The sequence below is a fragment of the Chaetodon auriga genome, chromosome 14, assembly GCF_051107435.1.
Source record: "Chaetodon auriga isolate fChaAug3 chromosome 14, fChaAug3.hap1, whole genome shotgun sequence".
Lineage (NCBI taxonomy): Eukaryota > Metazoa > Chordata > Actinopteri > Chaetodontiformes > Chaetodontidae > Chaetodon > Chaetodon auriga.
This window is the reverse complement of record NC_135087.1, coordinates 144700-163243: the sequence shown is the minus strand read 5'-3', so window position 1 is coordinate 163243 and position 18544 is coordinate 144700. Positions and strand designations below refer to the sequence as shown.

General features: G+C 44.9%; 1 protein-coding gene across 2 annotated transcripts in view; it reads right to left on the bottom strand.

Annotated features, from left to right (window-relative positions):
- The window catches only part of mipol1 (mirror-image polydactyly 1), a 49050-nt gene that overhangs the window by 21865 nt on the left and 8641 nt on the right, over positions 1-18544 (bottom strand). For both annotated transcript variants that reach the window (XM_076748366.1, XM_076748367.1), the window contains exons 2-10: positions 16373-16464; positions 9462-9537; positions 9187-9230; positions 8636-8882; positions 6591-6714; positions 5772-5877; positions 3877-4003; positions 864-897; positions 609-779 (exon numbers count right to left, since the gene is read on the bottom strand). In XM_076748366.1, coding sequence (XP_076604481.1) covers positions 609-779; positions 864-897; positions 3877-4003; positions 5772-5877; positions 6591-6714; positions 8636-8882; positions 9187-9230; positions 9462-9537; positions 16373-16382 — 939 coding nt within the window. In that variant the 5' untranslated portion in view covers positions 16383-16464. The remainder of the gene's footprint in view (positions 1-608; positions 780-863; positions 898-3876; positions 4004-5771; positions 5878-6590; positions 6715-8635; positions 8883-9186; positions 9231-9461; positions 9538-16372; positions 16465-18544) is intronic.

The window sequence follows — 18544 nt, the reverse complement described above, 5'->3', positions numbered from 1 at the left end:
TGAACGGAGGAGCTGGGTATCGTCAGCATATGAATGGTATGAGAGGCCATGTGAGCGGATGACTGCACCAAGTGCGGTGGTGTATACTGAAAAGAGAAGGGGTCCAAGCACTGACCCTTGTGGTACCCCCGTGGACAAGCAGTGGGATTTGGACGATATAACTGAATCTATTTAAAAGGAGAACTTCACATATCAGCTTCTGTAAATCTGATCCTGTGGACTGACAGTCGACTGGTTGCCTGCTCAGTCTGTTTGACTCGTGGATCGACAAACCTGAACATCACCTGAAATGACACCGTGAGACAATGTGACAATGATCGGCTCAAGCCTCACAACTGCAGAGGGAGAAGTGGATCACTGGGAGAATCAAGGTGACCTTTGAAGGCCTTCCTGAACGTGGTTCTCTGGTTCTGGTTGGTCTGACTTGATCTCCCCCCTTAATTACGTAGGAAATGCTTTTTATCATGTTTAGTTGTGTCGGGATAACGAGCGCAGATTAGTTTGTCAAGCACATTTATATCGATGTTGTTGACACCTGTGCTACTTCCTGTCAGAGTGACGCACCACACTGATTAAACACAGGTAAGCAGACAGGTAAGCAGACTCACCTTGGCTACAGAGCTGTCTCTCTCCTCCATCACAGCCTTCATCTCTTGAGCTGTGATGTCATTTCTCCGTTGCCTTGCCAACCGCAGATGCTGAACCAGAACTGAACCAAACCGTTCGACGTCCTGGACAGAGTCGGCGTCACAAACACACTGAAGGAGCTCGTCCACATCCTGACCAATGAAAAACAAGGGAACTGATCAGATTCATATTATGCATTTAAACCACAGAAACCTGTTGTTCAATGAGTGTTTTACCATGTCAGAGTCCTCAAGGTGAATACTGTCCAACCTGGAAAGAAACAGAGTTTTCAGTTAAAAGGCTCAGGTAGATACAGTGTTCGTCAGATCCAGGATCTGTTTGTAAATCTGTGTTTTATAACAGTGCTTCTGTATATCTGGTGACCAAACAACGGAAAGAGATGGAAATAAGAACTATTGACCACACCTGAAAACCACCTACAGCGTCAGTGTGTTGTAGCAGTGTGGAAAGCACTGGAGGGATGTGATGTTGGCGCAGAGCACGCGCACACACACGCACACGCCCACAACCGACACTAAAAAATCCAGAAACCTAAAAGTACGGCAGGATGAATCATCAACCAGACAATGCTGAAACTGCTCACGGGCCCCGGACCCTTACAGTGGCTCCTGCAGTTTGACTTGATCTTGTGTGTCTTGTTGTGGGGCCCAATACAAAATACAATTGTAATGCACAAAAATCAAAATCTAAACAGTTTTGGCACATGAAGGTTTACGATGACAATGTTCAATCACAAACAGGAGAAGCAGGGATCCACGACCAGCTTCAGAACCAGCTTCAGGTTTTTCAGTTGGCATCATGTTTATTATTACAGTTCATATTCTTAAATACATTTGCAGTTATAATTGAGGAACATGGGGTGACTTTTGCTCGACCCCCCCCCCCCCCCCCAATGTTGCTGGGCTGAACAAATTAAAGCTGGACCTTTGCAGCAGCTTGTCAGACTGCAGCAGCTGTGTAGTAATTTTGTCCTATACTCCCTGAAGTCCACCTGAAACTCTCCATCATTTCGAAATCAGTGGAAAGCTGCGAAGGCGTCGGCCAAGCGGCTCCTCTGCTGTTCAGGAGTTTATTTCTCCCTCTGACAGCAGCCACGATGGTGGACGTGGAGCTGGTAACTAGCTGATCTCCTGCCTCTCCTCCTGGGAAGCTCTTTTCATTTAGCCTGCCGCTGTTTTTTGGTAATAAACTGTAATAAGGTGGCCGAGGCGGCTCCGCTCTGCAGGGAACAGCAGGTAATGAAAGACCAGCCGCCTCCAATAAAGCTCCTCTAACACCCTGCTTACAGCCCATCCAGCCCGGCTCAGCTCAGCTCGGCTCGGCTCGGCTCGCTCCACAGCCGTCATTAACGCTCCCACACACACCTCCGATCGACAGAAGCACACAGACGGCAGCCATCAACGGGATCAAATGATCCCAGCGAGGGGAAAATCTTCATTCATCAGTTTGGAAAAGTTTCACGTCAGACTGATCATTTCAGATCAGCAGCGACAGTCAGTGAAGGCAAACGTTGGTCTTCACCATGAATGTGTCCAGAACGTCCAGAAGGGCATGAGGGACTCTCTCGTTAACCTAAATTATACATAGTACAACTGTTTTAAACTCCTCTTTACATTGGGCACATAATTAACCAATGAAAGCACAGCCTGCTCAGTTTGTCTCTGCACACAGAAACTAAAATGGCAAAACATCATTTTCGTTCAGGGCGACAACCTGCCAACAAGGATCCGTCCAATGTGTCACCAGATTAATGTGAGGAGTCCGAGACGATTCCAGTGATAGAAAAAAACAACGTTCTGGACAAATACATGTTTTCTAGAAAATGGACATTCGTCCTTCTGTAGACATGCAACAAATATTCAAATTAAACAATATGAAGTTTCAAGGGGAAATTTGCCTTTCCAGCATTTCTGTATATGCGAGTTCTGTCAAAGAGTTACAGTTAGAGTCACTGGGCAGTCACTGGGCTGTTACTGGACAGTCACTGTGCTATCACTGGGCTGTTACTGGGTTGTCACTGGGCTATCACTGGGCATCACCAGGCAGTCACTGGGCATCACCAGGCAGTCACTGGGCAGTGAGTAGTAATAACCAGTAATGCTGATGACAATACACAATAAACAAAATAAGTAGAAGCAGGGAACAGAAGTGTGTCCAGACTAAATGAGTCAATATTCTAATTATTAAACACTGATGATCTCGATGAACGTCCTTAAAGAGCACTTCAATCCCTCAGAGAGACGGCTCGTCTCAATGAAAACATCTGCCATCTTTTTAATAACCTTTAATAACGTGAAACCACTTTCTGATGTTTTCTGTACAAAAATCATTTTTAGCACAAACGCACACACGTGTTTACAAAGGCGTTACAGGCCACCCTCCATTAGGAAAACACACACACACACATCTCTGTACTTCCATCATTGTGAGGACCCTCATTTAACATAATGCATTCCTTAGCCCCCCCACCCATGTACACACACACACACGCACACACACACTCTCAGTTCTGACAGATGGAACATGCTCCTCCATATTCTGTCCCTCATAAAGAGGATTGTGGCCTCCAATATCAATTACCCTCTCATCCTGGGGGTGGGGAGTTGGGGGGAGTGCTGGAGGACAGGGGGAGGTGGTGGGGGAGGGGTATTATCTGTAATTAGATTTTCTGGTCTATTTGGAGGCTCCTCGAGGAGGACGAGAGCTCGTTTCACAGCTCTTAACGAGACTGAGGAGGTGAATAATGAAGGGTGGGGGGGCAGAGGAGGAGAAGAGGATGAGGAGGAGATGTGAGAGGGAGGGGCAGTTTGTTGTTTTCCTGCTTTATATGAACACAATAAACATGTTGTCATGTAAATATGTGAATCAACATGTTGGAGTCAGTTTTCCTCAGAGGAACTGTTCACACACACACACACACACACACACACACACACACACTGACTCAAACACACACACACACACACACACACACACACACACACACACACACTGACTCAAACACACACACACACACACACACACACACACACACACACACACACTGACTCAAACAAACACACACACACACACACACACTGACTCAAACAAACACACACACACACACACACACACTGACTCAAACACACACACACACACACTGACTCAAACAAACACACACACACACACACACACACACACACACACACACACACACACTGTGTTTGTGTGTAGGTGGGTGTTGCGTACTCAGAGGCCTGCTGCAGTTGGCGTGCACGAAGCACAGCCTCGTCTCTCTCCTCATTGGCCAGCAAGAGTCGTGACATCAGGGCCTGATCTCTGTCCTTTTGAGCAGCTAACACCTCCTCCAACACAGCTGAGGAGACAAGGAAACAACAAGGGGAGGAGAGAGGAGGGGACAAAGGGAGGAGAAGGGAAGAAGTGGAAATGACGGGATGAGGAGAGGAGGAAGGAAGAGGAGGAGACAGTGAGAAAAGGAGAGGAGGAGGGAAAAGGAGGAGACAGTGAGAGAAGGAGAGGAGGAGGGAAAAGGAGGAGACAGTGAGACAGTGACAAAGGGACAGGAGGACAGAAGAGGAAGGAGCAAGGAGAGGAGGATGGAAGGGGGGGCAAGGAGGAGAAGAGACATGGAGAGCAGGAGACAGGAGGAGGAGACATCAGTTTCAGGATGAATTCAGTAAAAACATCAATCAGCTTCTGTTTGTGTGTGTGTGTGTGAGTGTGTGTGTGTGTGTGTGTGTGTGTGTGTGTGTGTGTGTGTGTGTGTGTGTGTGTGTGTGTGTGTGTCCTGCGGTCCAGGTGTAATAATGAAGAAATGACCACAGCTCTTGTGAGACTTGAAAATGAAATCAGTCACAGGCTCTGATTGGACGTCATGCGCAGCTCTGGCTCTGATTGGATGTCGTCTGTCATGTGAGTTCAGCTCAGTTTTCCTCTTAATGTTACTCAAGAACTTTGTTCAAGGGCCAAGTTAAAAATGTCTGATTCTCAATGTATTCAAGTACATTCATTTCTGAGAGCCAAGGCCAAAACACCCTGCATCACATGATCAAGGTGTGCACAGTGATTAGTTGTGAGCGGACGACGCGGCAGCTTCAGCTAACCCAGCGAGCAGAGGACGGACAGTTGGTCCAGGCAAGTCCAGCAGGTGCGTGAGACGAGGACGTCTCCACAGCGCTCGGCGTGACGCTGTCTGCTGGTCCACACTCATCAGACGGATGAGTTCATGATGATGATGATGATGGTGATGATGGTGATGACGATGATGACGGTGATGATGCTGATGATGATGATGATGGTGATGACAGTGATGATGATGGTGATGACGATGGTGATGACGGTGATGATGGTGATGATGATGGTGATGATGGTGATGACGGTGATGATGACGGTGATGATGACGGTGATGGTGATGGTGATGATGATGATGATGGTGATGACAGTGATGATGATGGTGATGACGGTGATGATGATGGTGATGACGGTGATGATGGTGATGATGATGGTGATGATGGTGATTACGGTGATGATGATGGTGATGGTGATGGTGATGGTGATGATGATGTCACTCCTCATGGTCACATAGCCCCACTGTGTTTATTCATTCACATGCTCATTTCTTTGAGTATTAGTGTGTGTGTGTGCGTGTGTGTGTGTGTGTGTGTGTGTGCGCGCGCACGATGTGCAATGAACTAAAATTTGGAAACTTTGTGTTTCTGTGATAATCCCGCTGGATTAAACTGACACACACAGAGACACACACAGAGGCAGGCAGGCAGGCAGGCAGGCAGACAGACAGACAGACAGACAGACAGACAGACAGACAGACAGACACACACACACACACACACACAGAGCTCAGTTAAATCAATATTACATGTGATGGCAAATGAAACACACACACAGTGTTCTGTTAAACTAACAGCTGCTTGTTAACTGTCACCTCGTTACCACTGCTGTTGTTTTAATTACTCTGTGTGTGTGTGTGTGTGTGTGTGTGTGTGTGTGTGTGTGTTGGTATTAAACTGTGTGCATGAAAAATATTCAAATATTTAAGAAGTCGAGGTTGGATCAGAAGTGATTAAGAAGAGAGCAAACTCGAAGAATCGTCTCCCCCTCCTCACCTGCAGGTCTCTCCCAGCCGCGGGCCTCCTTCTGCTCCTCCCTCAGCTCCTCCTCCACCTCCCTGCTTCGTAGCGCCTTCTCCTTCTGGACCAGCTGATCCAACAGCTAAAGCACAGTCAGATGTTCGTATATTCAGCACATGTATGTGTATGAGTGTGTGTATATGCAGTACACCACATGTATGTGTATGAGTGTGTGTATATGCAGTACACCACATGTATGTGTATGAGTGTGTGTATATGCAGTACACCACATGTATGTGTATGAGTGTGTGTATACAGTCAATGTTCTGACAGCTCAAAATTCATTGGCTTAACTTTGTCCAAAACAAAATATGTGTGTGTGTGTGTGTGTGTGTGTAGATGTATACTGTGTGTGTGTGTGTGTGTGTGTGTGTGTGTAGATGTAAACTCTGTGTGTGTGTGTGTGTGTGTGTGTGTGTGTAGATGTATACTCTCTGTGTGTGTGTGTGTGTGTGTGTGTAGATGTATACTCTGTGTGTGTGTGTGTGTGTGTGTAGATGTAAACTCTGTGTGTGTGTGTGTGTGTGTGTGTAAATGTAAACTCTGTGTGTGTGTGTGTGTGTAGATGTATACTGTGTGTGTGTGTGTGTGTGTGTAGATGTAAACTCTGTGTGTGTGTGTGTGTGTGTGTGTGTGTGTGTATGTAGATGTATACTGTGTGTGTGTGTGTGTGTGTGTGTGTGTGTGTAGATGTAAACTCTGTGTGTGTGTGTGTGTGTGTGTGTGTGTAGATGTATACTGTGTGTGTGTGTGTGTGTGTGTGTGTAGATGTATACTGTGAGTGTGTATATTTACCTTCTTGTTGATGTCTCTCAGAGCGTCGAGCTCCCTCAACAGAAACGAGATATTTTTGTCTTGATCTAAACTCGGAGCTTGACCGGCCGCTGTGATTGGACCAAACATGAGCTCCTGATGAGAGCTGCAGGAGACAAGTTTCAGGTAAACGAAGGTGAGTCCTGACAGAGGTCACGACGAGCTGAGCGAAAAGCTTGTGTTGACGGCAGAAAACACACTGAAAGAGAGAGCGTTTGAGATGTGAGGATCTGTTCCGACTGACCTCACAGATACGACTGATCTGATCAATGATCAGTGATTAATGATTAATGACTGATGAATGATGATTAATCGCCTGGACGGAGACGCCTCAGCCTGGACCAGCCTCACAGGAAACACAGGAATCAGAGCCTGACATGAAGAATGGGACGAGATGTTTCCACATTCACCATTCAGCCAGGTGGTCAGCCAGGCTGTGATTGGTCAGGACTCCGGTGACATCATCTCAGTGAGTGTTTCATTAGAGTTTCACCTGTGTGTAGTCAGGTCAGGTGTTTTAACCTCACATTATCAGCTGTGAGGCGGAGAGATGAAGGCAGCAGGTTATGAGGCGTTGCTTTAATAAGCAGCGGCGGATGTTCGCCTGTAATTCTCTCATATCACCTTAAAGGTCAGAGGCTTCTTAGCGTAATAAAGCGAGTAAATAAGACACTGAAATATGGCTGACACTGTCTTCTGTAATTGACTGCCTCTGACTTTATAATATGAGCTGCTTCTAATCAACTTTCCTCTCTTCCCGCCTCGATTGCTTTTACTATCTTTCTATTTCTGTCTCCCTCTCTGTAACGCTTCGACTAATCAAACCACGTCTAAATTTAATAGGGCACGATTCAGTGATGCAACTCAAACTGCTCCACAAATTTCATATGAAAATGCATCAAAAGACACAAAAGACACAAAAAACCAAATGAATGAAAGAAGCTGAAGAAGGCTGAAGTTAATGAAAAGCAATAAACTTCTTAATAAGTCTCCTCACCGAGGAGACGTCTGAAGACGCACTAAAGAACATTTTAAGGAGTTTCCAATATCGATAAGATTAAATTCTCTTAAAGTTTATGAGCTGAGAGATCCACAGACTCTGCTGATCACCGATCAATCGTCTTATTACAGACAATCACATCACTGACAGGATAACCTCGTTTTATTAATAGTATTTATTATTAATATCGTCTTGTTTGTTTAACCCTGAAGATATCGATTAATGTGCTTTGTTAAATAAACAATGACACAACACTGAATGTGTCTTCTGATCATCTTAATGATGAACTAAAAAACATATTTATATGAATGAAAGGTATGAATTTTAGAATGGCAAAGTCTTAAAAAAGTGCAAAATAAATAAAAATCATAATTGTCTACTCCTGTTTTTATTTTGTAAACCCATTTAAAACACACTGTTAGAATTATTGTGATTATTATTACGACCATCATCATGAACAATAATAAGAAAGAACCAGCACGTACCACCAACGGCTCCATTCATATTTTTACATTGACACTTCAAGTCCTTTCATTCAGCACACTCACTTCAGACGACACTCCTGTAAGAACTTCGAACATCAGCTACTATTTGAAGGGCCTGCAGCGTCTTGGCTGTGACTGACACTGCAGCTCCTTTCAGTGCTTTCAGCTCTGGACGCTCTGACTCCTTTCACCGCTTTCATTCGAACTGAAATCCACTCCTTTGATCACAGGTCGAGTAATATACCTTTCAGTTTCAGTTCGACTGCTCTGAGAGTTTGCACTTCATCTGACTCTTCAGTTTCTTTCAGTGCATCAACTTCACTGAGTTTTCGGCGCTTCAGCTCAAGATTTCAATGTTATTTTCCAGCAGAGTCCATTTCTAGTCATTCGCTACTGTTTGTACCAGTCGAAGTAGAAATAGGAATAGCAGTTGCTGTAGTAGTAGCAGTAGTAAAAGCAGTTGTTGTAGCAGTTGCAGTAATAGTAATACTAGTTGTATTACTTTGTAGTAGTAGTGGTCGTAGTAATACAGAGCATCTCACCTGTTGTCAGGGCTGACCAAGTGTCTTCTGAGCGTGGGACTACCAGGACCTCTGGATGCTCTTCCTCCATCAGGGCCGTCTCCGCAGGTCTCTGTCCGAGGAGAAGAACCTCGGGCAGGGGAAAGATCCACCTCCATCTCCCCTGCACCTCCTGGAGGCCTGGAGGACAACAACGAGACAGGAGAAACAGAGCTCCTGTGGGTCCGAGGGGAGCAGGAGGTCTGAGGCTCCTGGAGGTGCTGATGGGCTGAAGGGAGACAGGAAGAAAGACAGACAGACAGACAGACAGACAGACAGACAGACAGGATCCAGTCAGTAGGTGTTCTTCCACTTCCCACGAGCCGTCTCCTCGGACACTTCCTGCTGAACTCTGACACTTTGACCCTTTGAAATGCATGTATTGACGGTGCAGAAAACACCACAAAGTCCTGATGGAACGTCTGTGCTCGTTCTGCTGCAGTGTTTAGCGTTTACTCTTTCTTTTAGAGAAGAACACCTGAATCTTGCTATGGATGAATGAACGGGTGGCTGAATGAGACGCTGGAGCTTACCCTGAGGACAGTGAGTGTGGTCCAGACTCAGGCCGATCCCAGATCTGTAAACCACGAGAAACCACATGAGCTGAAGAATGGACTCATTTGTGATTACAGATAATGAGAAACACAATGAGGCCGTCCTGAACTCTGCTCCTCAGAAGATGAACCCTTCATTTTATTGACTGTGATTTAGCGCCCCCCTCAGGACAAACTGCGTGTTCCGCTCCAGCCGCAGCTTAACGATCTCTGCAGCCTGGATGGACTTAACGTCGACACACATGTTCATGTACCTGTCGCTGCTGCTGAGCCGCTGCGATGCAGGTGATGGCAGACGCTGTCGCAGCTCCAAGTTCACTCTGGGATTAGCTGCAAAGGTAAAAACAGACTGAAACAAACAGTTACCTGTTGGAGACGGGAGGTGTCACACCCCCGCCTGTCTGTCTGTCTGTCTGTCCGTGTACCTGTCTCTCTCTCTCTCTTTGTTTTGGTCTATCATTAGCGAGCAGTAATCCTGTCGTCATGTCGAGCTTTCTAAATACGTGCAGCTCATTTGCAGAACAAACACAGCTTTAATATCTCGTTAAGGCCTCGTTAAGGACAGTTAACGGCTCTTGTTAAAGAAACCACCAATCAGAGCAGCGCTCCTCAGGTATAATTAAAATGGAGGCAGAAATCACGTTAAACGCTTGTTAAGTCAAAAGTAAGCATCAAAATACACAGAGATCATTAAGACACTCTGAGCAATTAACACACCGACACAGTGTGTGTGTGTGTGTGTGTGTGTGTGTGTGTGTGAGAGAGAGAGAGAGAGAGAGAGAGAGAGAGAGAGAGAGAGAGAGAGAGAGAAAGAGAGAGAGCAGTCTGCCCTCTGCAGGAACAAAGTACAACACAGAAAGACAGGTGAGCAGACAGACACACAGGTGAGCAGACAGACACACAGACGAACAGACAGACAGACAGACAGACAGACAGACAGACAGACAGACAGACACGTGAACAGACAGGGTGTTGACTTAATGAGCTGTTGACCTTTGACCCCTTCAGGGTGTCGCTGTGTTGATGTCGATGAGATGAAAATCAGATCAGACAAACTTCAATCTGTTTCTTTCCAGTAAAGTCAATTCACAGTAAAAGAATGAAATCAAATCAATCAAAGTAAAGAGGAGCAGCTGAGTCCTTCCACATTCTCCTGGTGATCAATTTCATCTGTTGATTTTTTCTCAATGAATCGTCCAATGAGGGGCGGCACAGTGGCGCAGTTTGTTTGGTTCGATCCCCGGGTCGGGCGGGGCCTTTCTGTGTGAAGTTTGCGTGTTCTTCCCGTGTATGCGTGGGTTCTCTCCGGGCACTCCGGCTTCCTCCCACAGACCAAAAACATGCTCGTTAGGTTAATTGGTGACTCTAAATTGTCCTTGGTGTGAGTGTGAATGGTTGTCTGTCTCTATATGCTGCCCTGCAAACGGCTGGTGACCAGTTCAGGGTGAACCCCGCCTCTCGCCCGTTGACAGCTGGGATAGGCTCCAGCCCCCCGCAACCCCAAAGGGATAGTCGAATGAATGAATGAATGAATTAATCATCTGTGGCAGAGCGGCGGGCGCTGAGCAGGCTCCTGTCAATCATGGACAATCCACTGCATCCGCTACACAGCGTCATCTCCAGGCAGAGTGACAGCAGCCTGTCACTGTCCTGCTCCACTGACAGACTGAGGAACTCGTTTCTCCCCCACGCCATGCGGCTCTTTAACTCCACTCGGGGGGAAACGTTAAACATTAATGTCAACATTCCTCAGTGTTCTCAATGGAATCTGAACAACGCTCACCCTCAACGTACACCTTAACATGCTTTCTGTTTGCACTGGACATCTGTACTTCAGTCCTATTGCACTGGACATGTGGACATTTTTACATTTTTTACCTTTAACTTTTAAGTCCTTGCTTGCTGTGAGATTATTTATTGCATGCCTTTTGCTTAAACTTTGTGGAGTATGCTGGAACTTGTGAACTTCCCCTGGGGATGAATAAAGTATCTATCTATCTGTCTATCTATCTACTGGATCTACATTTTCATGCAGGTTGACGATGTGTAGGTCTGTGATTTCACTCTCACATCTACTTCATGTCTGTCCCTCTTTAACAGAGTGTCACTGAATGTCTCACTGATTGTCAGCGAGGGGTCACAGCCGGAAATCAGCAGCACAAAAGCCAGATGCTAACGAGCGGTTCACAGTTGAGGTTATTGCGTCTGTCGGTCAGTTACACTGCGGTCACACCTGACATTCAGGGCTGTCGCGTCTCTAGTCTCAGACACCAGAAGAAACTGACGAATCTGATTCTGTGTAGAAACCAGTGAACACATCGTTCAAACTGTGCTGAGGTTTGGTCAGTGAAAGCCAGACAGTCTGGGTCTGGTTCTGGTTCTGGTTCTGCTGGACTACACCGACTGAAGAATTTCTTTTTTTAGCGTCCTCACTTTGAAACTTTTCTCATTTCCTGTCGTCCTCTGCCCCCCCCCCCCCCCCCTTGTGGACTCAGAGCTAATTGAGCGCGGCGGCTCTTCTTATTATTCATGTACAATTACAGATGTGATAATGTGCTTAAATCCTTCTAAATGACCGTTCATGCCTCACGCTCGCTTTGAAGTCTCGTCAAAGATGGAAAAATCTGCAGAAAAAAGGGAAAATACAAAGGCCAATCAGAGGCTCCATCCACATGAACCAATGGGGGGGGGGCTTGTCCCCCCTCTTCGCCCGTTCTTCTTCATGTAATATAAACTAAAGTCCATTAATTTTTTAAGCTGTATTTAATACATTTTGTGCAGAAAGTTTGGTGCAGTGAGTGTGGGGTGTTCCAGCTGACTGCATGAATATTAATGACGGTGTTACGATGATTAAAGAGGCTTCAGCTCAAATCCAACACAATCCGCCTGTGATCCGCCCGCCGCCGCCGCCACGCCAGCGCACATGAATTTAGATACCGACATTAAGCCCGGGAGACGCACGCACGCACACACACATGCACACACACGCACACACACACACACACACGCACGCACGCACGCACACACGCGTACATGCACACACTCCATCAATCTGACTTCATAAAACAGGTTTCATCCAGTTAAAGTTTGGTTTTGTTCAAGATGAAACAATTAGCTGATTAATCGATTACTTCAATAGAAGATTACATATACAGAGTACACACAGAGTACACACTGCTACACAGAATACACAGAGAGTACACAGAGTATACAGAGTACACACTGCTACACAGAATACAGAGAGTACACAGAGTATACAGAGTACACACAGAGTACACAGAGTATACAGAGTACGAACAGAATACACAGACAGTACACAGAGTACACACAGAGTATACAGAGTACACAGAGTACACAAAGAGTATACAGAGTACATACAGAGTACACACAAAGTACACACAGAGTATACAGAGTACACACACGTGTGTTTCGGTGGATTGCACGATAAAGGGCGTGGCAGCCAACCATGCTTCATTCAGCTCGTCTGAGCTCCGCCCACAAGTCAGTGAGCCTCAAAGAGACTGACAGAGACGACGGCCATGTTTGGTCCGGTCTGAGGGACACACTCACAAAGAGACAGACACACAGACACACACAGACACACACAGACACACACACAGACACATACACAGACACATACACAGACACACACAGACACACACAGACACAGACAGACACACACAGAAACACACACACACACAGAAACACACACACACACACACACACACACACACACACACACACACACACACACACATTCCTACACAGAGTCCTGAATAGCAGCTACTTCAGTCTGTTCAAACAAGTTTGCAGCCCACCCTCATCTAACAATGCAGTGTGTGTGTGCTTGTGTGTGTGTGTGTGTGCGTGCGTGTGTGTGTGGACCACCCACTCAGCAGATTAAACACAGTTCACACGACCGTCTCCTCATTCACAATCAGCCTTTGTCCTCTTCTGTCATTATATTAATCTACTGACCAGCATGTGTATGTGCATGTGTTTGTGTGTGTGCATCTGTGCATTTGTGCATGTGTATGTGCGTGTGTGTGTGTGCGCGTGTGTGCGCGTGTGTGTGCGTGTGCGTGTGCGTGTGAGATCAGTTATTGTCTGTGTATCAGTAACGAGATATGAACACATGAAAGCCACATGAATGAATCCTGACACCTGAACTGGTGTTTATGAAAGCAGAGCGTGTGGCCTTGCTCAGACCGCGGTACGGTGGCCCTGAGAGCTCAATGCACGGCAACTTAACAAGACACATGCAAACACACAAAGCAAGCAAATTCAGACAATATCTTCATCAGCCTGACAGCACGCGCTCAGCACGACGGCCCAACGAGCTGCACGAGGCGTGCTGCCACAGCGTGTGACTCCTGAAGTCACTGAGGTCGGTCCATGCATCATCATCATCATCATCATCATCATCATCATCATCATCAACATTTATGTTGTGGATTTCTGACTGTTCACTGTGAATGTGAGCTGAACGTGACACTGAACGCCTGACAGGAGCTCCTGAAAAGATGGCGTTTAAGACCAATATGAACGAGGCGTCGGCGTCTCTGCTCATCTACTGCGACAGAGAAACAGGAAACACAGGACTGAGCACTGCCACCACAAAAGAAGAGAGACAGAAAGGCCACATATGGGAGGTGATCTGAGTCTGGCTGAACAACTGAACACTGTTTCATATGGTGTGTTTGATCTGGGCGAGAGACACCAACAGATGATGGATTATCACTGAGGGAGAGAGAGACAGTTTCTAACCAACACAAACACAACACGCAACTGAAAACTCGACTAGAGGGGCGTCAGGAGCTCGGTCCTGGAACTGGAAGGTGACTGGTTCAAGTCCAGCATGGACCACAGCAGGCAGTGTGGACCGGAGGCCGAAGAGGTGCCACATTACCTCTGACTGCTGAGGTGAAGTACTGCAGCAGGACAACCCTCGACTTCCATCAACTCTGGCAACCACCAAAAGTGACATCATCGCGTTCCACACTTTGTTGGCCAATCATTTAACTAAACTCATATTCCAGGTAAGTGACTTTTTAATATGAACAGTGTAACTCTGCTTTTAACCTGTATATCGTGGAGACTGAAAATAAAGTGATTGTTGCCATAGTAACTAATAATCATGGCTATCAATGATCTCCAGCAGGTTTCATCCTCTGTGTTAACATCAAACCTCTCAGACGTTCCACTGCAAACATGGCTGATGAAGCAGAAAGTCAAACTCCAAATATACCAACGTCCTCCAGACCGATTTACAAAGGAGATTAGAGAGGAGGCACTCCGCCATGTTGAAGGATGTGATCATCATCATCAGCTTACTGTCGGAGGACAGAGACGTTCCACACCGTTTAACTGACGGAACCAAACTTTCACACCGTTTAACTGAAGGAACCAAAATTCACACCATTTAACTGAAGGAACCAAATATCGTTTAACTGAAGGAACCAAACATCCTTTAACTGAAGGAACCAAACATTCACACCATTTAACTGAAGGAACCAAACATTCACACCATTTAACTGAAGGAACCAAACATTCACACCATTTAACTGAAGGAACCAAACATCCTTTAACTGAAGGAACCAAACATTCACACCGTTTAACTGAAGGAACCAAACATCGTTTAACTGAAGGAGCCAAACGTTGTTTAACTGAAGGAACCAAACATCCTTTAACTGAAGAACCAAACATCCTTTAACTAAAGGAACCAAACATTCACACCATTTAACTGAAGGAACCAAACATTCACACCATTTAACTGAAGGAACCAAACATCCTTTAACTGAAGGAACCAAACATTCACACCGTTTAACTGAAGGAACCAAACGTTGTTTAACTGAAGGAGCCAAACGTTGTTTAACTAAAGGAACCAAACATCCTTTAACTGAAGGAGCCAAAATTCACACCATTTAACTGAAGGAACCAAACATCCTTTAACTGAAGGAACCAAACATTCACACCGTTTAACTGAAGGAACCAAACGTTGTTTAACTGAAGGAGCCAAACGTTGTTTAACTAAAGGAACCAAACATCCTTTAACTGAAGGAGCCAAAATTCACACCATTTAACTGAAGGAACCAAACATCCTTTAACTGAAGGAACCAAACATTCACACCGTTTAACTGAAGGAACCAAACGTTGTTTAACTGCAGAACCAAACATTCAACAGCAAATCTGCAACAGACAGTACAAAACACTCACTAACAATGAATACATACATTAAACTGCAACAAGAGAGTAAACAGAACAAAACAAGACACAAACTACGATAAAGCACCATAAAACGAGAAGCACTGGATCACTCACTGGTCCCTCTTCAAAGACTGCTCCAGTTCCAGTTTAAAACATAGCAGTGGTAGTAGTATTCGTAGCAGTGGTGAAGTAACTGCAGTAACTGTGTGTGTGCTGTGACCTTTGACCTCCTCTCTGTATTTTGCTGCTGGTGACATCAGTGCTGGTGTTCAACTGATATGACCACAGCTCCACCTAATGGACAAACGGACTCATTACAGCTCCTCAGATATTTCTTATTGAACTGACGGTCAGATGGTGGAAAACTGCTTGATACATTACAGCAATGATGTTATGAAATATGAACTACAGATCAAAACGTGTTTCCCAAACAAAGATAAGATTGTACTTTCTGACCTTGAAACACAAACCAGGGATTATATTCGGCCCTAATCCTGTTCACCTTTCATTTCCTTTAGTTCAACAGCCTTCTAGTCTTCAAACTGTTTGAAGACAGTTGGCAGGTCCCTGTGGTCAACATGGTTTCCTCAAATAAAGTTCACACAGTCAGAGACACAAGGTGTTATGGACGTGTGTCACGGAGCATTAAATACTAAGAATATTTGCTCATGTTTGTGTCACTACTGCTGAGAAAAAGAATAAAATAAGAAACTGGGAGACTGACGGATGAAGTTAATTTCTATAATACGATGATGCATCTCATGTTTGCCTTTCACTGCAGAGAACATACTGTTTTCTGTCTCAGAACAGCTGTATGTTTCACCTCAGTATCCAGTAAAACCAGTTTACCTGCATATCACTGCTCTTGTGTAACAATATTTTACCTTTTATATGTGAAATAGTACTCGGATATTTTAATCTGTGTACATGTTTCACAGTAGTAGTGGTAGTATTTTACCTGTGTACATGTCCACCAGACTGTCCCTGAGCTCCGTGCTGGGTGTCCATGTTGATAGACTGGTCTCAACTGGACTCTCTGAACTGGTTTCTCTGAAAACATCAAACACAGCTTCAGATCAGACACAAACATTAATGAATTCATTCATTCATTCATTCATTCATTCACGTCAGCAATCAGTGCTGTGTTAACTCCACTGAAGTATCTGGGGACTGATTCTGGACCCATTTATCAGGTCAGACATCTGTGAAGACGCTCAGTTATCCAATCATGGCTATCCAAGGAGGGCTGAATCAAGGGCCACTGGACTCTGTGGTAGAAACTAAATACATGTTTCAGCTCTCATCCAAAGGTTTTCTTCAGCCCAGACTTACAGGTATTTACAGACCCCACAGGAGCTAAATACCTGGACTCCCCAAGAGTCAGACCTAAAGAAGCCCACTGGGTGAGAGGCAGAACTTTTTTAGGTTTCTACAACCAAGTCCAGGTGCGCTTGATTCAGCCCACCTTGGATATCAGGTAAGAAATAACACCTGGAGGACTCAGAGTACTTCTTCTGCAAACAAACAACAGTAGGTCACCCGCCCATCCCCACACACACACACACACACACACACACACACACACACACACACACACACACACAGCTGGACACCAGTTCAGTTCAGCAGAATCAGTTAAACTGAGCTCTGTACATGTGGTCACATGATCACCTGCAGGTCACTTGGTTCCTGAAGCTTATTGGTTGTTTAATCTGACATGTTACCCAGCGTTCACCCTCCACTGATCACACGCAGTAGTAGTAGTAGTAGTAGTAGTAGTAGTAGTAGTAGTAGTAACACACGGGTAACAGTACTGCAGAATTTCTGCTGGTCTGACTTGTTGCCAACATGTTGCTGCAGATCTCAAGTCAGTCTGTCAGTCAGTCTCTGACAGGTTTAGTTGTGTAGATTAACCACAGATTAACTCTTATAGCTCTGACCTCTCTGACTGGTTTAGTTGTGTAGATTAACCACAGATTAACTCTTATAGCTCTGACCTCTCTGACTGGTTTAGTTGTAAAGATTAACCACAGATTAACTCTTATAGCTCTGACCTCTCTGACTGGTTTAGTTGTAAAGATTAACCACAGATTAACTCTTATAGCTCTGACCTCTCTGACTGGTTTAGTTGTAAAGATTAACCACAGATTAACTCTTATAGCTCTGACCTCTCTGACTAGTTTAGTTGTGTAGATTAACCACAGATTAACTCTTATAGCTCTGACCTCTCTGACTGGTTTAGTTGTAAAGATTAACCACAGATTAACTCTTATAGCTCTGACCTCTCTGACTAGTTTAGTTGTGTAGATTAACCACAGATTAACTCTTATAGCTCTGACCTCTCTGACTGGTTTAGTTGTGTAGATTAACCACAGATTAACTCTTATAGCTCTGACCTCTCTGACTGGTTTAGTTGTAAAGATTAAACACAGATTAACTCTTATAGCTCTGACCTCTCTGACTGGTTTAGTTGTAAAGATTAAACACAGATTAACTCTTATAGCTCTGACCTCTCTGACTGGTTTAGTTGTAAGATTAAACACAGATTAACTCTTATAGCTCTGACCTCTCTGACTGGTTTAGTTGTAAAGATTTAACACAGATTAACTCTTATAGCTCTGACCTCTCTGACTGGTTTAGTTGTAAAGATTAACCACAGATTAACTCTTATAGCTCTGACCTCTCTGACTGGTTTAGTTGTGTAGATTAACCACAGATTAACTCTTATAGCTCTGACCTCTCTGACTGGTTTAGTTGTAAAGATTAACCACAGATTAACTCTTATAGCTCTGACCTCTCTGACTGGTTTAGTTGTAAAGATTTAACACAGATTAACTCTTATAGCTCTGACCTCTCTGACTGGTTTAGTTGTAAAGATTAAACACAGATTAACTCTTATAGCTCTGACCTCTCTGACTGGTTTAGTTGTAAAGATTAAACACAGATTAACTCTTATAGCTCTGACCTCTCTGACTGGTTTAGTTGTAAAGATTAAACACAGATTAACTCTTATAGCTCTGACCTCTCTGACTGGTTTAGTTGTAAGATTAAACACAGATTAACTCTTATAGCTCTGACCTCTCTGACTGGTTTAGTTGTAAAGATTTAACACAGATTAACTCTTATAGCT